We start from the raw sequence: 24,101 nt of genomic DNA, 5'->3' as shown, positions 1-24,101 counted from the left end.
TTTGAATGAACTGCTGAATTCCCAGATTTAGAAATACGTAGTTCTTTCCACTTACAAAAAAATAAATAAAAGTGTGCTGAATTGTAATTACTTCATGCTAAGACAGAGTCAGATCAGATCTCAAGGGAAATTCATTAACCATTCAACTGTAAAACTTTCATCAGAGAGCACAGTAATGTAATATTAACTATAATAACGCAAGCTGACACTTATCAAGAATTTACTAGGTGCTGGGCACTGTTCTTAGTGTTTCATAAGATTTTCTAAAAGAAAATCCCTCTCAGTGAAATTTTAAGATATGGCATGTGATCATTAGTACTTGTGTTCATAGTATCTTGCATTTGTGTATTTTTCATTATTTTGTTTGATGCAGTACAGTCCTGGACTGAAAAATGATTACTAACATTACTTCACACCTGAGATCACAACAGAGAAATTCAGTGGGTTACTAAAGGGACACCCTAGTGCAGCGGTAGAGGCACTCTCTGAGTTCAGGTACTCTCACTATTTCCCAAACTTCAATCATTCATGTACTGCTGTCATAATTACTGCTATATCTATACTAGTAGTTCCTTATTACCTTTACACTGAGTTCCTCTTTTTAAAATTTATTTTTGAAAGAAACATCACATAAGTTGAAAACCACAATTATTTGCCATAAAAAAGGTAACTAGAAAAATAAACTCAATAAAACAAAGCAGTATTATGAAATTCTAGTTAGATATTGCTGCTTGCTGGTATTCCTGAGCCTCAGGCCTGCACAATCTCTGTTAAAAAGGTAAATCCAGCCAGCGATATATGTAAACTCATTTCAGTCAGCTTTCTCCTTGTCTTAAACAGAATGGTTGATTAAAAGATTAAAAGAGTATTGGAAAAAAAATATAAACAATCCTCTCACTGTACTTTTTCAATGATATTTAATATTGTACCAGGTATCATCTAAAGTAACCCTCTATGACCTATAATGATGTTGCCCATCATTGAGACACAAGTCCCAAAATGTTCTGGAAAATACCCCAAAATGATTTGGAAATTTCCTAAACGATCTCCTTTACTTTTATTTTGGTTTCAGAACCTCAAAAGGAATCTCATTTCTCTCAAGACCTGCTCCAATATGCCTATTAATCAATATCAAGAAATAACCAGTTGGTAGAAATTATTAACCAAAAAACTTGTTTTCAGAAGGCAAATATTAGGTAGATGAAAGCAGTACTGCTCTAGGAAGCATAATCAAGTTCCCAAATAGCATCTTGTTTGACCTTGAATAGGTCAGTAAACTACTCAAATATTTTGCAAAAACAGGGAAAACACTACCCACCTACAGGGTGGGTACGTGGATTACAATGAGAGGAGTGGCACAACAGTCAGAAAAAACGTTACTTGGATCAAAGTTGCATATGACTTCAGTTTATTACAACTTACAAAAATCCAATGTTTTTATCTTAATAAAAAGACGTCCATTTGTTTTACCTTAGTAATCCTGAGGCACTATTGCTCAGTTTCAAATGCAACGTTGAAAATTAAAGCTAATCCAAAGATTCTTCTTCTGAAAGCCTGAAATGCTCCAGAAAAACTGCAAAAACCTAGGTGACCGCTCATCATTTGGTCCAAAGTCTATTCAAGTCCTTACTGAAAAGAAAAAAAAAAAATTAACGTGGCAAATATTATTAGTATATAAAATAATTTTTCACAGGAACAGTATCTGAATACATTTTATGGTGACCTGAAATAACTTTAGTGATCCTTTCTTTACACAGGGCCAAAGTACTAAATAAATAAATTAGAAAGATACCTAAAATTATAGTGCCATCTACAGGCAAAGAAAATACTATCAATCATGGCACATTTTTAATGATTTCATATTTTCTAATTGCTACCCAATGATTAAAAGAAAACTGGGACTTATTTAGTAATTCACTGTCTGATTACATTTATAAGATATAATTTATCATATAAAATAAAGTTAAAACATTATTTCTAAATTTTTTTACTATTTAATATAGCATCATTTCATTTTCAATAAACATTAAGGCAATAAAGGTAATTTTTAAAATCCATGGTACCACAATCTGCACGTTTTGTGTCCTGGATTTGTTTATTATTAAAATACATAAAGACAAAAGAGGAACTTTCTAGTATTAAAAAAATTCCAAACATTCTATGATCTTAACAGAATGGTATTTGCATTTTTTTCTGTTCCCTTCCAAACTTGCATTTGTGAACATTTATTTAACAATCACTAAATGCTAGGCACTTTTCTAAGCTGCTTTACATATATTAACTCAGTAAATCATCACAATAATCCTAAGAGGTAGGTTTATTACCATCCCTGTTTTATAGATGTTGAAACTGAAACACACAAAGCTTAAACAACTTGGCCAAGGCCATACTGCTCTAAGTGGCAGAGGCAACCTTCAAACTAGGGGAGTCTGTCCCCAGCATCTAAGCTTTTAATCACTATGCTAAAGTGCCTCTCCTGTGTAAAAGCTGCATGCAGTGTACATACTGCATTTGTGTTTTATATATATGGTTATATACATATATACATGGTTTTGTGGGGCAACATTTTCTCACATACCTAAAACCTTCATCATCAACTTTAATAACTAAATGTTTTGCCATCAAGTTGTTACATCTCATTTTACTTTTAGTTAGCTAATGTTGGACTTCCAAACTGTTTCTAATTTCTTTCTATATATATAGAAATGCTGCACTAAGCAAATTTTGCATTGCATACAGTTTTTTTCCTTCTTTGGAATTTTATTTCCTTATGCTAATATACCCAGAATGGTTTGACTGACTTAAGTATATAAAAGTGCCACATTACTAATATATAATACTCTTGACAGCTTTTTAAGTCATTATGTAATGCTACTAGCAATAAAAGAATGCTCAGATTTTCCCAATCAGTATATCCCATTTGCCCCCAAATGTACCTGACGTAAAGTGGATAAGGATGGTTTGTGATGCGGGAGAGTTAAACCAACAAATATAGAATTTTCAAAATGGGTAAAATGTTTTCTTCCTCCAGCAACGTAAAAAGGTGGAGATAATTCTATTGTTTGCTGCTTATGAGACTGGTGCTATCTTGATTCCTTACGTGAGCCTCAAAAAGAATCAATAACACCCAGTCACTAGTAAGTGTCAGAGCTGGAGTTTGAGCACAGATCAGTCTGACTCTAAAAATTTATGTTTTAGATGATAGAACAAAAATAACAAAAAAGTGGAGGGTCAATATATGTCAAGATAAAGAAACTGTAGGAAAAATTTTATTTCAATCTTCATCAAAGATTACTTACCTCATAAAGGGGTAAACTACCCTGGGGTAGCTATCATAAATAGAGGGATTATATTTTCCTGATGTACTTTTCTGATCAATAATTTCAAAAATAGTAAAGAATGGCAATAATTAACAAAATGCTTCATCTATCTTTCCAACCCTGTTTTCATTACAACCCAGTTTCATCTACATTCTAAGCAAGGAGCTTGAGGATATAAACATTACTCCAAAACTGTTTTCCTTTAATGTCATCTTCTTTAATGTCATCCTGCAGTATTATATGCTCCTAATAGTCCAGAAAGACTAACTTTTATAGCACAGACTAAAGGTCACCGGGATATTAGATAATAGAAAGAACAAAGGCTTTGGAGTCTTCAACTCAGATGCTGCCACTTACTAGCTATATGTCCTCTGGAATGTTAGTATCAAATTCCTACTTCATCGGGATGTTGTGTAATTAAAGGAGATAACAATTATAAAGCTCCTAGCACATGGTAGATGCTCAAGAAACTTTAGCTCCCTTTCATTTAAAAAGTGGCACATACACGATTATATTAAAGGGATCAGTTTTAAAAGTCATGCTTCATTATTTCCCTCAGACAAACTGTAGCATAACACGAAGCGTCAAGATCAAAAGAGATCAAAAGAGATAAAGTTGCTTCATCGATGTGGGAACCTTCCTTCATGACATCAATATCATGGTCTTCTATTAGCTGGTATGAGAGATTACAGGGATGTTTCAAAATCTTTCTATAGCATCCTGGAACATTCAGTTTCAGAGCAGGTATTTTAAATCTACATGTCTGTAGTCCATCTCTGCTGAGTACTTCCTGGTACCACTTTCCTAGTTTGTTCTTTGGGTACTGAATATTGTATCCAAGCACTGGAAGAACCACCTATGCAATGGAAGGGAAAAAAAAAAGATACGTGAAACAGTCTTCAGAAAAATATTTGATCATATTTTAAATTTACTTTTATGACTGGGACCTGGATCTGTAAAACAGACTCAGGATATCAACATTACAATCAGCCTAAAACATGCTATTGAGTATTACACTACTTTGATTCTTTTTAACACTGCCCAGAAAAGAGAAGAGCCAACTAAAATCAAGGACTCTTAAGGGATTTCCCTGGTGGTCCAGTAGTTAAGAATCTGCCTTCCAATGTAGGAGACACGGGTTCGATCCCTGGTTGGGGAACTAAGATCCCACGTGCCGCAGAGCAACTAAGCCCGCGCCACAGCTACGAAGCTTGCATGCCTCAACGAGAGAGCCCGTGTGCCACAAACTACAGAGCCCACGCACTCTGGAACCCTCATGCCACAACTAGAGAAGCCCACACACCACGACAAAGACCCAGTGCAGCCAAAACTAAATAAATAAATAATGATAATTAACTAAGTAAATAAATATTGTGCTTGCGTGGTATATCTAAAAAAAAAAAGACTCAATTACCAAGGCAACCAACTCAAGTCAGATGTTATTAGACAAACTGCTGTTAATGTAGAAGAGATGAAACAAGAAGTTGAGGTACACTTAATTAGCCAACAGACTTCATCTTTGTGCAGTTATACAATCCTAAAAGCATATTCTTTCTGGAACACAAAGAATAACCTTTACTACTCAATCATGTAACTAGTATTTTGCCTGATAATTTTACATTTCTCTTACTTATTTAAAAACATGGGGCTTCTCTGGTGGCACAGTGGTTAAGAATCCTCCTGCTAATGAAGGGGGCATGGGTTCGAGCCCTGGTCCGGGAAGATCCCACATGCCGTGGAGCAACTAAGCCCATGAGCCACAACTACTGAGCCTGCGCTCTAGAGCCCGCGAACCACAACTACCGAGCCACATGCCACAACTACTGAAGCCCACGCGCCTACAGCCCGTGCTCCGCAACGAGAGAAGCCACTGCGATGAGAAGCCCGCGCACCGCAATGAAGAGTAGACCCCGCTCACCACAACTAGAGAAAAGCCCGTGCACAGCAACGAAGACCCAACACAGCCAAAAGGTAGTCAGAAAAAGGAACAAGGTAAAAAACTCAAATACATACAACATGACTGAATTTCAAATTCGTTATGGTCACTGAAAGAAGCCAGACACAAAAGGCCATAAACTATATGATTCCATTTCTATGATACTCTTTCAAAGGCAAAACCACAGAACAGAAAAGAGCTGAGTCAGGGCTGGGGCAGGGGTGGGGGGTGACTACAAAGGGGCACAGGAAGTTTGGGGGAGACATGAAACTGTTCTTTATCTTGATTTTTGTGGTGGTCATATGACTGTATAGTATATCAAAACTCACAGAACTGTAAACTGAGAAGAGTGAATTTTATTGTATGTAAATTATACCTGAATTAAAAGTGGTGAAAAAAAGGAGCAAGGAAGGGAACTGGTTAATATATATTGTCTTTGGGGCACAATGTGTACATTTAGATCTAAATGATACTAATTTTTAAGCAAGTTTACCTGATGTATTGCATATGTATTAGCTGATTCCTCTTCTTCAGTTACTAGATGAACCTATTTTTTAAAAACATGATGAAAATACAGATGATTTTCAAATGTTCCAAATTCCCTCAATTTTCCCTAACTCTGTTATGTACAATTTGACTCCTTAGCTGAATATACACATACCCAAACAAGATCTTTTCACAATTTCTTTCCAGAGGAGTAGACTACTTAAAAATTAGATGATTCTTCCTGCTTTAAGCCCTGATAACTCTGTGGAAATACACAGAGAATGGTGTGTAGCTAACACTCTGAAGCAACACATTCACCTCAGTTACCAACGATCTTTTTCTAAATTGCAAAGTTGTTTTTTCTTACTATGCTGAATCAAGAATCTGCCTCTGTGAGACCACCCAACCTCTGTCCTTAACTAATGTCACAATACTCTATGAGAAGTAGTGCTTCTCAAAATGCGTTTCATAGACTAGTAATAGGTGTCACACATACAAGGCAAAAAAAAAAGAGGTGAGTGATAAGCTACGTTTGAGAAATGTTGCTCTAGGACAGAGAATAATTCTGATTTCTCTGGCACATGAAAGCTCAAGTATAAAGGCAGCTGTCATCATTCCATGAGGATTACAACAGCCTCGTTTTCCTAAAGCATTCATCATATAATATAACGTCTAGATCTTCTCTAAACCTGCTTGCTTTCCCAATTCTCCCTACTCTTATCAATAATGTCTCTCCTTTTTTGGTTTTTCATTTTGGGTTTATTTGTTTGTTTACATGTAAATAACCCATTTTAACTGCTGCACTCAGAAATGGACATAACACTCCAGATGTGATCTGACCAAATACATGGGGCTATGATCTCTCTTGCATCATCACTTCCAGCTTTTCGTCTTTCACAAATTCATAAGCATACCTACAATGCTGCAATTTAAGCAATTTATGAAAATACTGAACAAACATGGTCAAGTACAGAGTACCATGTTTTGTCTTTAGAGAACTCCCTCCAGGTTGATATCAATCGATAAATTAACGAACATGATTTTGCTGTATGGCTGCTCTGCAAAGATGAATTCACCATTCTCACTGTCTAACTCACGTTTCTCCATCTTGTTCACAAAAAAATTATATAAGAATCTGCCAAGTCACTTGAAATTAAGATATATCGGTAGTCCTAGTAATTCTATCAAAAAGGGACTCAGTTTCCTACAATTTTTAATGTAGATGCACATGACATGTTCTATATACCATTTATTAGAAATATTAGTTTGTCTTTTTCCTTTTCATATTTTATGTCTGTTTTTGTTTTTTTTTTGGTTTTTTCTTTAACTTTTTATTTTATATTGGAGTAGAGTTGATTAACAATGCTGTGTTAGTTTCAGGTGTACAGCAAAGTGATTCAGTTATACATATTTTATGTCTTGAGACTCCAATTCCTGCCTTTTCTTTTCTCACTGCTAACTAATAAAGTATAAATGATTGATCTTAAAAATATAGACACTTTTTGCTGCTAATAAAAGGAAACTCTGCAAAATGTAAAGGAGAAAATACTCTCTTTTCTCCTACATCTCCTGAAAGAAAAGCAGATTCAATCCTGATCACAAAACTATCCATGCAAATGTTACATGGAAGAAAGAAGTCTTATAAGGCACGTGCATTTCAGAGATTATTGTTATATTTTGTCAAAGTAACCTTTAACTTCTGAAAATCTGAATTAGAAATGGCTGACCTACTAAATAATGTGTTGCCTAGGTAATATTTAAATGGACATGTTTTCTGAAAGGTGGTAAAAAACTTGTGCTTTTTTCATTATTTATCAAAATGGAATCAACTGACATATCTCTTCCTCCACTCATATGAGGTAAAATAAAAGCTACGATGCTGCTAGATTTTTTTCTTAAACAGCTTCAGAGTCTGTGTCTCAGTTAAATGACCATTCTTAATGATTTATGCTCTTAGTGATCACTTTCTTATCTAAATAGTCATAAGCCATTCATTGAATAAAATAGTAAAGCAGACATCTTTGTTTTGGCTCACTCATCACTCAGCCTTTACTCCCTCTTTTCTGGTAGTGCACCTGCATTTTCCTGGGAGCTTCCCTCCCAGTTCTTAAATGTGGTTTGGATGGGATGGTTCCAGGAAGGAGCCCTTGGAACACAGGTTTTGCCAATCACATACTCCAGTCCACAATAACTGGTCTGGGGACATGTGACTCAAGCCAAGCCATTCCTCGCCACTGAGGCTCAATTCCATGGCTTTGATTTAAACTGTTTGCAAAGAAAATCCCTCTTTTCTGGAGAAGAAACTGAGAATGGATCTAACAGAGAGGAAAGCAGAGCTGCAAGATAAAGCAAATGAAACAGATGATTTAGGACACTGCTTAAGCCCCTTGATACAGCTGTGCCTTAATCAATCATGCACTTTTAGTTATGAGGGCCAAGAAATTCCTGTCTGTTTTCCTTAAGTTAGTCTGAGGTGGGTTTCCATTACTTGAAACCAAAAAAACCCTTAATTCATACATCTAGAACTCTGCCATTAATTTAGATCAAGCTTCCTTTATGGAAAGTTCAGTCTATTTTTCTCCATTTTTGAAAAACTGGGCCATTCCCTATCTCTAGATGCTGACACCTTTTCTACACTCCACAATTTCTCTAGTAGAGACTAATCTGGGCTAGGAATCAGACAACAGATTAAGTGCTACCTATGTCACTTAATCTGTCTCCTCTCCAGCCTGGGTCTCAATTTCACTTCTATAAAATGGGAATTAGAAAAGAGGGTCTCTAAAATCTTTTTGTCCTCTAAAGGTCAATGATTTTATGTTATATACAAAAGCACTACTCAAATCCCTTCATTAATTTTTAAAATATATTTGTGAGATTGAATTAAGATAATGATGGAGAATACTCTGCTTTTTGCATTACAATACTATAAAATAAATTTCCTGACATGATTTATGGAATTAAATTTCATTATTTAGTTCAATCCCACAGAGATTAAAATACTATAAAAATACTAGTTGGATGGGGAGGAAATGGAAGCATCAATTTTTATAATACAAAATTATATTTCATTAACATAAATGCCTCTAAGATACTGTTAAGAGGGAAAAAAGCAAGTTGTAAAATCGCACCTGTATAAAAGAAACGCACATGACATTACATACCCTATATACCATTATTATAAAAATCTTATTCTAAAGAATGTGTTCTTTAAAGGAAGGTTTACTCTCTTTGTAACTTTCACTTCATACCACTATTTTTATTTTTCCATTCAATAGCATGTTAAGCGTCAGCTGACAGCAGAGTAGAAGCAGGAGATGAGCAAATATAAGTTAAAAAAAAAAAAAAAAGGAAAGCATGTTTAGTTTTAAATTGTTTCTAAAATAAGGGCTTCTGAAAATTAGTATTCCTGGTGTGGTAACTACTCTTGATGAAATGACACTTACTTTACTACTTGGTAAATGCTCATCATCAATATCTTCATCCAAACAGACCAAATCACCCTCCACCACTCTTGATCCATAGGTTGCAAGTCTGTAAGATACTGCCTCATTCCAGATTTTGCTGCTATATGCATGAACATAGAATATGCGCATGGAATGGGGGAAAGAGAACCATGCCTGGATACAGCCCTCCTCTGTCACGCCAAAGCGATGCAAGGACTCCAACAGTGCTCTCTCCCGAACTTTGAATTCAGGCATCAGTGAAAGTGTGCCTTTAGCATCCTCTGAAATAAAGCGACGATCAGTTAGTCACATTTATTTAAAGGCCAGTTATAAAGACCTTTACCACGCTCTCTAAATGAACTGAGCTATCCTGGGAACCTGAATATGAAGATGATACTCAGCACCAACTATAAACCAGAGCTACACTTGAAGAGGTTTTTTGTTTGTTTGTTTTTAATAAAGATCATTAATCATATGGCTCAATCACTTTCCCTGCTTTAAAAGGAGCACAACATTAGTAACTCCAACTTCAGGATGGAGATAAACTAATTTGCAGTTATTTAGAGGACTTTTTTTTTTTTTTAAGCATTACATAAACCCCTGAGCTTAGAGATTTTTAAAGAGCTATTATAGACGTTTTACACAGAAATTTTTGAATAAGAAAGGGTTGACATCTGGATCCTTCAAGTGTACTATTAGGTCTTGCTAGTAGGATGCTTTTTAAAATTAGGTTACTGGACTCCATGGCAAAGACGCTTATTCAGGTAGGGCCTTGGATTCAGCATTTTAATAAATGCACCAGGTTTCTTAAGCACACTGAAGTTTAAGAATCACTGCCAAAAGGAAATTATTTTCTCAGGACCATACAATAGCTGCAATTTTGAATTTTCCTCAGTATTACTTAGATTACTCATAACAATTTGAAATGCTCACACTGTTTACAGATTCTGGTGTGGCATAAAAATACTTTTCTCCTATGAATCATTACATATAGGTAATATGTACATAATTTAAAACAATGAATGGAGATATTTGAAAACTGATGTCTTTATTTCAATGTAAGTGAAATTCAATATGCACGTATATGTCGATCATATATTTGAATGAATCTAAAATGCTACGGTTGCCGTTATTGTTTAAATACAAGTAATATTTATTCAGTATTCAGAACGTGCCAGGCACTATTTTAAAAGCATTATATCTATTATCTTATTTAAATCTCATGACAGTCTTTTAGGTACCATTATTAGCTTCAGTTTTAAGATGAAGAAACTAAAAGAATGAAACTAAATGACTTGCACAAGACTATACAGCTGGGAAGTACTAAAGTTGAGAGTTAAACCCTCATAGATTGACTCTAGAACCCACACTCGTAACAACGTTTTTTTAGTGCTACTCATTAAGCATTCAAAATATATTCGACTAAAGTTTTCAAAATCAGCAGTCAGGGCTAAATGGCAACTAGATCAAAAACAATGCAAAAAGTATCAGATATAACAAATGTACTTTTATTTAGTTTATTTTTTCAGTCTCCTCTGATTGTAGTGAATTATACTTCCATCAATACCTAAATCCTTTGAGGATTTAGGCCAAGAAAAACTCAGAATGCATCTTTTCCCTCACCCCTACCCCCCAGCAAGAATTAGAACAGACAAAAATCCCAGAGATCTGGCCAAAAATGGAGTGCCTAGGGCATGTAATAAAAATGCTTAAATATACAATATATTACAGTCTATTTCTTATCGTATTTATGTCATAATGAATGCCCTCCTGCTGACATAACACTTATATTATGTATCTTCATGATCATGTACGGGGTAAAGAAACTTTTTAAGTACCAGTTTGAAGAAAATATTTCTTTGCTCTATTTACAGGATCATCCAAATCTTCGGGTGTAAGAAATAATTTTACAGCCTTCACCTTTAAAAACCAAACAAGCAAACATATGTTAAATGAAAAATTACTTACTTTTTTTTAAAAGGTACAAATTGTTTGACATCTAACAAATGCCAGACATTTAACAAAGGAACAAGAATACGCATTTAACATGATATTTTACATGGCAATTTTCTCTTTAAGTGTTCAAAAGTTAAACAATGTTAAATTTAGAATTAACCTCCTGTACAAAGCAACCTGATACATAGGTTTAAAATATTATGGACTGGAAAAGTGCTCCCCCACCATTTCCACAGTTCTTCTTCTGTCATTCTTTGCCTCTATCATCAAACTATTAATGCAAGTATTAAGTGATGACATAAAACTCAGACTTAGCCAACAAAAATACACAACAAAAATAAGGGAAAGAACAAGCATAGGGGAATGGCAAGCCACTAATTTCATTTGTGTTCTCAAGTCTCAGAATTCTGTGGTCTTAAAAATAATTGCCAAAGTCATTTTTAAAAATTGCCAACTTTAATATTTTCTTTTAAAACCTAAATAAATTAAAAGATGCTCCTTTAAAAAAAAAAAGGTATCTACTAGTTCCTATATACTATCACTGTCTCCAGCACAACTTATTTCTAAATATGTGCCTTAGAGTAGGAAAGGATCTTAAAATAGGTCAAGCAACCTAATCTCCCACTCATTCTTCTGTTAACATTATTCATTCATTCAAACAAATACTATTAAGCATCTGCCATGTGCCAGGCACTGTGGAGATACCAGGGATAGAGTGTTGAGCAAGACTTGTGGGCTCCGTTTACCGGAAAAGATTAAATAAGCAATAATTATAAAATGTAATCAAACCTGAGATGGGAAGTCTAGGAGGCTGTGCAGTCACAAGATAAGGGGAATTCACTAATTCTTGAGTAGTGGGATGAGAATTTAAATTGAGACATAAGGAATGTAAAGGTTGGGGAGGGCATGCTTCAAGCAAAAGGAAAAAAAAAAAAATCTGCCTTTCCAGCTGTGGGAGCCAGCCCCTAAGACAGGCCCCAATGGTCTCAAGCACCTGGTGCTCACGCCTGGGCAGTCCTCTACCACACTCATCAGGCTTGGTCTGCGTGACCGTGGAATACGGAAGTAGTGAAGGTCTGTCCCTCCCAAGATTAGTCTATGAAAGACACTGAAGTTTCTTTTTTCTTTTTTTATTCAATGAATATTTATTGACTATGAATGAATGAAGAAAGGAATAAATGCTCTATTTTTAAAGAACTTTTATGAGGCTAAAAACTGTATCCTCTGAAAAGGAATTACTCCCCTCCATTTTACCAAACTGCAACTTTTTTCTCATTTCATTTCTCTGAAGGAATATTCTATTTCCTTTAGCAAAGAGAGCGTGTCAAGAGATATATGACCCTACTTTTTTTTAACTTTTTATTTTATATGTCAGAGTACAGTTGATTAACAATGTTGTGATAGTTTCAGGTGTACAGCAAAGTGATACAGCTATACATATACATGTATCTATTCTTTTTCAAATTCTTTTCCCATTTAGGTTGTTCCATAATATTGAGCAGAGTTCTCTGTGCTATACAGTAGGTCCTTGTTGGTTATCCATGAGCTTTCTGTTGTGGTCTCTCTCTCTCTCTCTCTTTTGTGCTCTTGGACTCCTCTCTCTGGGGGAAGCCATGCCACAAGTACCACTATGGCAAGAAACTCAAGGTTCCTGCCAACAACCATGAGAGTGAGCTTGGATATAGATCCTTGGTACCCACTCAAGTTTTCAGAGACCACCCAGGCTGATAGATAACTGCAAATGCATGAGAGACCCTGATGCAAAAATGCCCAGCTAAGCTGCTCCCAGATTCCTGACCCTCAGAAATAGTGAGATAATAAATGCTTGTGGTTTTAATCCACTAAGTTTTGGGGTAATTTGTTCCACAGCAATAATTGATAACCAATAGTCTAGCAAGTTAACAAATAATTAGGAGCATGGAATATGAAGTTTGAAAGAGGTAGCCATTGAAGGGGTAGCCAGCCAGCTTTTGTTTAAATGTAATGATAGCAAGAGGAATTTCCAGTTCTTGGGGTGGGGAGTGGTGGAGGAGGAAACCCATTTCTTTGGACAACTGTTAGAAAAGTCTTTCTTATACTAGGCTAAAACTTGGCCCCCTGAATTTCTACCACTGTTAAAACCAGACAATTAACAGTCTAATCATATTTTTGAACATTCATCTACTATGAGCCTGACACTACGCTAGGTGCTTTCACAAAAGTTATCTCATTTACTTCTCACGAACATCTTATAAAATATGTATTATGTCCATTTTACAGATAAGACAACTGAGGCTGGGAAAATTAATTAACCTGCCTAGAGTGACATATTTGACAACTGGCAGAACTCAAACAGAACACATGATGCATTCTTCAGACCCCTAAATATTAAATTCTTCTTCCATGTGACAAAATTTCCAATACTTTTAAGTTAATTTCCTCTTCAGAGTTTTCTAGACTGAAAGAACACTGTTCAGTTAATCATTTCTCATCAATAGTTTCTAGACCCTTTATCATGTCAGTTATATCCCACTTGCTAAACTCCCTCTGAAATGTTAATCCCAGACTGACTGCAGTTTTGCAGATGTGGTCTACATCACCAGCTGTCAACCTTATTTCCATGTGTAAGATGATGTTCACATGCACAATGCTTCTCACAAGTGCTTTTACTGTTCCTTTCTCTTCCACTCAAGAAAGCATATCAGAACACAAATGAGTAAGCATTACACTATTATATGAATAATACTGCATTTGCTCAAATGTATAATTTTCATAGTTTTGTAGTTTTTCTCTATTATGTGCACTGCAACCAGTGTGAAATGTAATTATATACATATATAATATACATTTTAAAAATATATAATATAATAATTGGGCAAATGTGGCTTATTTGTGACATGCATTTTTAGTTTTGTTTGAAACTAGCCAGATTTTCTTTTTCAAATTTGCTGTTCCTCTTAGTCTCTGCCATTGGGTGAATTCCTATCTTGCATAATATCTGATACCAGATTTATCGAATTAGGGTGTAAGCTTTCTCAAAATCCTCTATTCAGCTCACTAAGAATTTGATGAGTACTGGTCAAGTCCCTGTTAGTCTCAAGCAGGTATTAAATACAGGGGCATCACAAACAGTTTGCTTTGTTATAATGTGATACCAAGAATATAGTGGCTACTCAATAAACATGATGTAATGTATGGTATATATATGTGGCGGTATAGCTGCATTTATATGCTGGGTTAAGAAAGCAAGGCGCAGGCTTATGTAGTAAGGACAACTGACAAAACAGCTAAGTCCATACTTTTAAAGAATCCATACCATTTCACTCTTCAGCAAAGCCAATCCAATTTGGTCTGTGTGAACTTTCCTTCCCATCCCAAATCTCTGTGGTCCGTAGTAATTCACAAACCCTTTATTCTATAAATACAAAAAAAATCAATTAATTAAAAGTATATTGTTATGGACCGCATGCCTGTGAGCCACCAAGAGTCATATGTTGAAATCCTAACCTCCAATCTGATGGTGTTTGGAGGTGGGGATTTGGGGAGGTAATTAGGTCATGAGGATAGAGCCCTCATGAATAGGATTAGTGCCCTTATAAGAAATGGTGGTAGAACTAGCCCACTCTATTTCTGCAGTGTGTGAATACAATAAGAAGACCAGGCAGGAACCCTGATCTTAGGCTTCCAGCCTCCAGAACTATGAGAAGTAATTTTCTCTTGTTTAAAAATCACCCAGTCTATGGTTCTTTGTTATAGCCCCAAACTAAGATAAAAAAATACAATTATTGTGTCGGAATATGTAATCAAGTCTTTCTTGTTATATTTATTTCTTTTTTCTTTTTTTATTACCCCCCTAGGTGGTCACAAAGCACCTAGCTGATCTCCCTGTGCTATGCGGCTGCTTCCCACTAGCTATCTATTTTACATTTGGTAGTGTATATATGTCCATGCCACTCTCTCACTTCGTCACAGCTTACCCTTCCCCCTCCCCATATCCTCAAGTCCATGCTCTAGTAGGTCTGTATTTATTTCAATAAAAGAATCTTGTAATTGGCAATACACACCTGGATACCAAATGGGCTGAGAAACACTATACAGTTAAAATATAGAAAGGAAAAGAACAAATGATTAGAAGTTAGAAAATAAGTGAAAAACTTTAAAAATGTCAGCTTTTCATTCACATTACTGAGTTTTCTGGAATGTGGGACTCTTGGTGCTAAACTCATGAAAGTTCTGGGAAAACTGGGATGTACTGGTTACCTAGTACTGGATTTGCACTTTGCCCTCAAGCTCTTTCTGATTTTGAGACTTCTGCTGTCTGGAGATGCTTGAAATACAAAGCAGATTTTTTTTCAAACCCAGCAAGTCTTGGCTTCTTTATATATAATGGTTGGTTTTTCGATTATCTCAGTTTCTGAAAGCCTGGGCCAAGGCAATGGCATGGCGTCACTTCAGCAGGAACAGAAAATTGTAATTTTACACTGCAACCATTAAAGACATTGGTCAGTGGTTAAACATGTTCTCACATAGCAAACCCCAGGCCCAGATGGTTTCCTGAAAGACAAAAGAGTTCTCTACACTCACTCTATGCGAGAATATATATTCATTCAACAAGGATTATCAAGCACCAACTCCAGGACTATTCAATAAAAGATGCTAAGATAATTTGTAATCAGCATGGTACACAAGAAACTGCATCCTGACTTCATGCCACAAAGATCAATTGCAGATAGAATAAGTACTCCCTGTATTAAATCTCATAGTTAAATACTTTTAATTATTTCAAATTTGGAAAAATAACATTACACAATATCCTACAAACACCAGAAGAGTTTTAAGTACCCCTCCAAACTACTTAGGGTTGGTTATATAACAAAAGGTTTATAACTCTTTAAAACAAAACTCCAAAAACTTCTTATTTTCAGGACTTCTCAACTTCCTTCCCCTCATCATGAGAACCAAAGGAAAGTTGGCTAAATCTAAGATTATTCCTAGTGGGGATTTTAAAATGTATATGCATAAATACCAAATGAAAGTCTGGCAATAAATGCTATCAGAGTTCGGAAAACCCCACTCCCTTTTCTAAGGGATATCTTTTTAATAGTTTATCGGGGGAAAAAGAAAAAAAAGAATCTTAGGTAGGTCTAGAAGAAAAGGAAAAAACAACCATATAAAGAGTATACAATCAGGGAATGCCTGTATATTTTAAAGATTTTTAAAATCTTTAGTTGGAAGATATTTTCCTGTTAGGCATGACATTGATTAAAATCTGATTTCTGTTTGTTTTCCTGCTGGAGAGGCATAAAATTGTGTAAAAAGGTCTTTGTGGTCAGAAACTTATATCTGTGTTTCTCAGTGTTAGCTGTAGAGAAGAATCACTTAGGGAGTTTTTTTTTAATGCTAATGCCTAAGTTGCATCCCCAAATGTTCTTATTTAATTGGTTTGGGAGAAGAGACAGACTGCTGAAATTTTTTAAAAGCACCCCAGGTTGAGAATTATGGGTCTAGATCAGGAGTTGGCAAGCTATTAACTGGCCCACAAGTCAAATCTGGCCCAACACCTGTTTTTGTAAACAAGGTTTTATTAGAACATGGCCATGCTCATTCATTTACATATTGTCCATGGATGCTTCCACACAACAGCAGTAGAGTACCTGCAACAGAGACCATATGCCTACAAAACCACAAATATTTATTATCGGGCCCTTTACAGAAAAAAGTTCGCTGAACCCACAGTCTACATGATCAGAATGAAGGCTATGGTTGTATGTGCATATTTAGATGCCTGGCAAATGTCATGTAAAAACTTATGGTATGTAATTTTTTACTGTAAGACAAAATGTATATAATTTATCATTTGTATACACTGAAACAAAATTCAAAATTAGATTGAAAAGAAAAAAGATTCTGAAAAGTAATATAAAAACTATTTGCCAAAGATTTCGGAAAAGAATTACTAGACAAAGTTTCCCCCAAAATTAATCTCTTTGCCTGAAATACTACTCTATATGGCAGATACTAAAAAAAAAAAAAAAAAACTGTCTTTTTATACAGATAGTTTTTACCCCCACACTGAGGAACACTATACAATTTTTTTTATTACACTAAAGTTGTGTTTTTTCAATACAAATATGTGTACTAAGAAGAAAAATTAAAAAATAAGTCAAATGGCCCTAATTATCATGTTAAAAAATAATTATACATGCAATAAAAAGAAAAGGTACAAAAGAAAAAGAAAAATTTCCCTTCTTATCTCAATGTAAAGGGAGGGACTATAAAGATTTTCCTATAACACTATTTTAAAGTGCAGTTTTGGGACATCCTTGGTAGTCCAGTGGTTAAGAATCCGCCTTCGGGTTTGATCCCTGGTTGGGGAACTAAGATCCCACCTGTTGTGGGGCAACTGAGCCCGCTCACCACAACTAGAGAGCCCGCGCACTCTAGAGCTCACGCACCACAACTAGAGAGAAGCCCACATGCCGCAATGAAAGATCTCGAGTACAGCAACTAAGACCCAACTAAGCCAAAAATAAATAAAATAATTAATTTTTTTTAAAGTGCAGTTTTCTTACCATAACATTTTCTACTGCCTCCAAAATTCTCTCTCTCAGGTTTGCAGAATCATTTATTTGATTTTTTAAATTTCTGATGACAATATCAAAGTGATTTCCTTTGAGTTGACCGAGTCTAAGGGAATCATCTACAGACCGAATATTAAATACATTCATTCTTTTCTTTTCAATTTCTTTTTCAATATTTTTCAACCTATAAATGATAAATCATATAGACTCAGTTAAATCTTACATTTAAAAAATTAGTTTAAATGCTTCAACATTAAAATATTATGTTAAAAATGTCAAAAAATTAGTTTAAATAAAGTTTAAATGACAGTTGGCAGACAACCACTTATATCAGAATACTAAAACAAAAATTGGGGGAACTATTTCAAAAACACATCTTTCATTTATTTCAACAAATGTACACTAAAAACCCTTTATCATAGGATTATATTAAGAGTTATTTTAAGAACTGGAACACATATGCCTAATGCTACTATATCTATGTAGCCTTCTGACTTCTTAGTTCAAGGGATAGAACCTCTTAACTGTTCTCTGCTCTTCCTGTCCTTAGACTTTGCTCCTTTCCTCCTCAGTCTCTCTTTCTCCAATGTTACCAAAAAACCACTAGTGCCAGAGGATTTTCCTAAATTCTGCTCTGAACACTTCCTTATTCAAATTTTCAATTTTTCACCAACATCTAAATAATAGATTCCAATTGTCTTAGCCTAACTTTTAAGATCCTGTAAGAACGGATGTAAATTCTTCTTTACATCGTATTTTCTGTAGTCCTTACAGGAACTATCTGCTTTATTAGGCAGACTTTTTAGCTTACTGCCCCTCTGAACTATCTTCAGATTTTCTGCATCTGCTAAAATCTTACTGTTAGTTGATGGGTAATTAAAATCCCCTACCCATAAGCCAAATCAAAGTAACTGCTCCTCCTAGAAACTAATAACTTGTTTCGTCTTTGATGGTTAAAAACTAATTTTTAACATCTAAATACCTTTTAACATCTAAAGTCATTCTCTCTTACTATACTGCACTTCTTGACCACAAAGACAAAATCATAAACAATTTTTTGTCCCACATATAAGAACTTAGAAACATCTACCTGCAAGTAGTGAATACTTAAACATCTGATGACTAAAGATTAATATATCAATATTACATCAAGTTAGGCACAATTTTGGTTCAATGATTCAACTTTCTGAACTTTATCTTGAGGAAAGTATCCACAAGGCACAGATTTAAGTACAATCATATTAATCACAGTAGTATTTACAGTGAAAAACTGGAACAAATTTCTATGTCCCAAAACAGAGGAATGTTAAATAAATTAGTCTGTGTAATGAACATGACTCTGAAATATTTCATGACATAAATTTTCATTAAGAATACTAATTATTTTTATAAGTAAAATATAAATTACACATACAGTGCGATTTTCACATATGTAAAAAATGGCTTTGTAGCATCTGTATGTAGCATAGTATTTGAAAAAAGACTGGAAGGAAATGGATCAAAATGTTATTGTGGTTATTTCTGAGTAAGAGAACTTTTAGTGACATTTCATTTCTTTTTTATTCTTCTTTCTATTTTCTAAATCTTCTATAATAAACATGTATTTCTTCTAAATACACATATTATCTTCTAAATAATACATGTACTATCTTCTAAATAAACATGTATTATCTTCTAAATAGAGTTGTTTTGTTGTTCAATAGAGTTTTGTTTCTAAATAGAGTTTAGAGTTCTAAATAGAGTTTTGTTTTGTTCAACAACAAAACAAAACTCTATTTAGAAGATAACTATACTATCAATGCAGAATATGTTGCTGAGTAAGCCTGTAATCAATTACTATTGATAGTGAGGTTAATATGCTCCCAGTATTATTCTGAGTTTTTGATGCAATAAGAAAATAAAGTCTGTCCTTTAAAGTAACATCTTATTACCTCTCTGGTGCCACTTTTCTAACAACCATTGCTTGATAAGTGATGGCTTTCTTGTCTTTAAGTCCTGCATAACTAAAATCCGAAGGAATCACTCCAAGTTTGATAGCTAAAAAACCAACTGCTTCAAACATTTCCAGATTTTCTTTTCGTAGGGTAAAGGCTGAAACAAAAACAATCCCCAATTACAAAAAAAGCGGCTTACATCAATTACATTCTTAGCAGACTGACAGATCATTATAATGAATCAAATCACTAATTTAAATAATGAGTACTTTTTAATCAAAATACAACCAGTAAAATACAAAACCTCATGGATTTCAGCGCTCTTTTTTAAAATGCTGGTAGGCTCATTAAAGGCTTACAGAAAAAAAAAAATCCAAATTCCCTGATCCAACGTTCATACTGGCCCCAGTCACATTGGCCCTAATCTACCCTTCCAGTCTCCCCATGTGCCACTCCCATTCATATAACCTATAATCCTAACACAGAGAACTCCTCACAATCCTTGGATGGACTAAAGCCTTCATGTGCTCCCTCCATTTACTATTTGCCATACTTCTATTCATGCTTCAAGACCCAATGGCCACAGCGGTTCCTAACCCCTCAAATTCTTTCCAGGTTCTCAAGGCTGAATGCTTGCAAAGCAGCAATCACGTTTGTCTTATTGACCATTATATCTTCAGCCTAACACATAGTAAGTATTCAAGTATTTATTGAATGAATGAATAAATGAACTTTACAGGAAGTTAATTACTTAAATCTGCATGTCTCCACTAGCTGTCATTATCTATACTGTGACACTGAATACCATGTTATAATTTATCTCTTTAAAGTTTGTGCACCCCACGGACTGGGAGTTCCAGGCCAGCAAACCAGTAAATAAAACCATACTTGCTTCGTGGCAGCTGCTTCAAATGTCTACTAGATGAGAGGGTAGGAGTGAGGTTGCAGAAGAGGTAGGAGGAACAAGCGCAGTAACGGCCACCAAAAAAGCCCCCCAACTTGTTGGCCTATATAACCTGCCAACATTGACAGTAACAAAATACCTCAATCCTCAGTTCACCATATACATATAAGATGCTTCAAAGTACTGCCCTTTTCCCTCAAATCATGAAAAGGAAATTCAAAGTTTTCTGCAGAATAATTTCTATTTTGTTCACCTCTTGTAACTGTCATCAGCAGCTACATGGGTCTCTTTGAGGAGTGCTCTAAGAAAAATGAACATTTAACGTACATGTGACTCAGGAAGTAGAAGGATGTGAAATTTACCTATCTATCTATCTATCTCTGAACATATGAAATAGCTAAACAAAAGCTTGTAATATCTACACTTTAGAAATCATGCTGTTTAAAAGAAAGGGAAAGATCTGTATGTTCTTTAGATCTCTATATAAATAACCTCAAAACACATGAAAATAGCAAGTCTCAAAAATAAGAGAAACATGCATTTATGAAAACGTTTTTAAAATCAGCAATAATGCTTCAATATTTGTACATATGGTGAAATGATCACTACAAAAATTTTTTCCTTGTGATGAGAACTGTTAAGATCTACTCCTTTAGCAACTTTCAAATATACAACACAGTATTATTAACTGTAGTCACCATGCTGTACATTATATCCCAAGACTTATTTATTTTATCACTGGGAGTTTATACCTTTTGACCACCTTCATCGATAAATAAAATAGATTTTAAATAAATTCATATCTTTTAAAATTCATTTTAAATTGCTAATAGGTTAAATATAATTAACACATAAACAAAAGCTGTTTGGGGTTCACAATAATTTATAAGAGCTATACTAGTCCTGGAACCAAACATTTGAGAATCAATTAGTAATAATGTGAAAAAATTTAGTAGTCTTTCAAATATACCAAATCTATGGAATTAGACAGACACCACTAAAATATCTTAAAAGTGTTGCAGCAGCCTGGCTAGGAGGTACAAACTGTGAAAAACAGACCAAGAAAGTGTATTATATAAAGTAAGAAGGCTAGGAGAGCAACACTTAAAGTTTTAAAGTACATGTGTTTGATAACTAGAGTTCAATGTGTCAAATCTGTCCCTGACAATCTAGGTGTGTCACTCACAGGTCATTTAGGCAAGCTCAGCCATCTAAGAAGGAGCCTCCAAATTGTTTGAGATTATATCAGTTTGTTGCTGATTAGCTTTAGTGCATAGGTATATTTTATCCATGAAGATATAGAATTTAGAATAGAAATATTTAAGATGATCAAATTCATGGTTTTTAGTATTTGTGTTAATGAATGTCTTATGCACTTGGAATGTTTAAGGTAATGAAACTCAAGTAATTCCAATTAAAAATGTCTAATTGATTTAAACTTGTCTTTTTTACATTGAAATCTCATTAAGTTAGTAAATAATATTGGTGCATATAAGAAAATGTAAACATCACCAAATTTATGTTTAATTTATAAGATTTATAACATTTTCTTAATTACTTGGAATAAATGAAGTACTGAAAAAGAAAATCAACTATGCTAAATTTTAAAATTCAATTTGAGACTTCCACTTCTAGCACCATGTTGGAATAATTGGTACCCACCTTGAACTCCCACTGTAAACAAATAGAAAACTAGACAAAACATATGAAACACCTGTCTTTGGACCCCAGACTAAAGGCATCACAGAACTGTGATCCAAAAGGAAAGGCAAAACAAACGACGTGAGTCTTAATATACCACGGTTTTCTAACTAGAGGTACTTTCTGGGCCAGGGAGGAGGAATCCAAGTAGAGCACAGTGGTCTTGTTGAGGCTGGAGTTCAAGAAGGCCCAGTGGGCTGGAATTCATAGGGCAGAGTAAGAGAACGTGTTGCAGAAATCTGCATAGGTGATCCCTTGAGTCCCTTGCTGATTAGTAATCTGCATGCCTAGAATTAAATGTTACATATCATTTATCTAGTGTTGTGTAACAAGTTGCCCCAAACCCTACTGGCTTACAATTCTCACTTATCTCTCAGAACTTCTCTGGATCAGGAATTCAAGAGCACCGTGGTTTGGTGGTCCTAGCTCAGGCTCTTTCAGGAGGTTGCAGCACAATTTGGCTAGGGCTGCAATTATTCAAAACTCCTAACAGGAGTTGGAGGATCCATTTCCAAGGGGATCACTCACTCACGTGCCTGGCAAGTTGGTACTGGCTACTGGTGGAAGGCCTCAGTTCCTCTCCAAAGAGCTGCTTTAATATCCTTAAAGTCTGGTAGCTAGCTTACCCCAGGGTGAGCAATCCAAGAACTGTGTGCAAAAAGTGCAATACCTTTTATGACCTAGCCTTAGGCATCACACACCATCACTTCTATCATGTTCCGTTCGTCACACCAGCCACTGAGAGTCTTCTCAGATGCTGAGAATCTATCTTCTGGCTCTAATACTTTATGTCCCACCCCCATTCAAAATATACTCGTTCTTTCCCAATGCCCCAAAGACTCATCCCATTAAAACATCAGCTCAAATTCTAGTAGTTTTCATCTCTATCAGGTCCAGTGTGCATAGGCTCCTTAAATACATAGTAGAGCTATATGACAGCACTAGTGTAAAGCCTACTCTAGACCTCCGTTAACAAAATTCAAGATGAAGCCTCAGATGGATCTGCAAACTACTTCCTACCTGCTAGAGCATGTTCAACACTCTCTAAAACAAGACAACAAAATCCAGACACTCAACAAGATAACACTCACAATGTTGGACCTCCAAAAAATAGTACTGGACATGCAAAGAAGCAGGAAAATATGACCCATGAACCAAATAAAAGTCAGTCAATAGAAACAGACCCAGAAACAACAGAGATGAAATTAGCAGACAAATATTTTTAAAGACCCATTAAAAATAGGCTTAAACTGTGCTCTAGAGCCTATGAGCCACAACTACTGAGCCCACGTGCCACAACTGCTTAAGCCCATGTGCCTAGAGCCCGTGCTCCGCAACAAGAGAAGCCACCGCAATGAGAAGCCCACGCACTGCAAAGAAGAGTAGCCCCTGCTTGCAGCAACTAGAGAAAGCCCATGCGCAGCAACAAAGACGCAACACAGCCAAAAATAAATAAATAAATAAAATTTTTTTAAAAATAGGCTCAAAGATTATAGGAAAACATGAACATAACAATAAATTGAGGACCTAAGAAAGAACCAAATAAAACTTCTAGAGCTGAGAAACGCAATACCTAAAATGAAAATGTCATTGGACGCTTAAATTTTTCATACAATTCCTTCTTCAAAAAAGTGTCTAAGGGGCTTCCCTGGTGGCGCAGTGGTTGAGAGTCCGCCTGCCGATGCTGGGGATACGGGTTCGTGCCCCGATCCGGGAGGATCCCACATGCGGCGGAGCGGCTGGGCCCGTGAGCCATGGCCGCTGGGCCTGCAAGTCCGGAGCCTGTGCTCCGCAACGGGAGAGGCCACAACAGTGAGAGGCCCGCGTACCACAAAAAAAAAAATAAATAAATAAATAAAAA

General features: G+C 35.4%; 1 protein-coding gene across 8 annotated transcripts in view; it reads right to left on the bottom strand.

The window, feature by feature from the left end:
- Positions 1-24,101, bottom strand: part of PUS7L (pseudouridine synthase 7 like) — a 37,047-nt gene that overhangs the window by 6,140 nt on the left and 6,806 nt on the right. For 3 of the 8 annotated variants that reach the window (XM_055085670.1, XM_055085671.1, XM_055085669.1), the window contains exons 3-9: positions 19,633-19,792; positions 17,693-17,885; positions 14,437-14,535; positions 11,024-11,105; positions 9,186-9,466; positions 5,750-5,803; positions 1,471-4,176 (exon numbers count right to left, since the gene is read on the bottom strand). In XM_055085670.1, coding sequence (XP_054941645.1) covers positions 3,850-4,176; positions 5,750-5,803; positions 9,186-9,466; positions 11,024-11,105; positions 14,437-14,535; positions 17,693-17,885; positions 19,633-19,792 — 1,196 coding nt within the window. In that variant the 3' untranslated portion in view covers positions 1,471-3,849. The remainder of the gene's footprint in view (positions 1-1,470; positions 4,177-5,749; positions 5,804-9,185; positions 9,467-11,023; positions 11,106-14,436; positions 14,536-17,692; positions 17,886-19,632; positions 19,793-24,101) is intronic. The other 5 variants (XM_055085673.1, XM_028491428.2, XM_055085672.1 and 2 more) reach the window with 5 other exon arrangements.

Source organism: Physeter macrocephalus, chromosome 6 (assembly GCF_002837175.3).
Source record: "Physeter macrocephalus isolate SW-GA chromosome 6, ASM283717v5, whole genome shotgun sequence".
Classification (NCBI taxonomy): Eukaryota; Metazoa; Chordata; class Mammalia; order Artiodactyla; family Physeteridae; genus Physeter; species Physeter macrocephalus.
The sequence above is the reverse complement of the archived record's forward strand: the minus strand, read 5'-3'. Positions and strand labels throughout refer to the sequence as shown.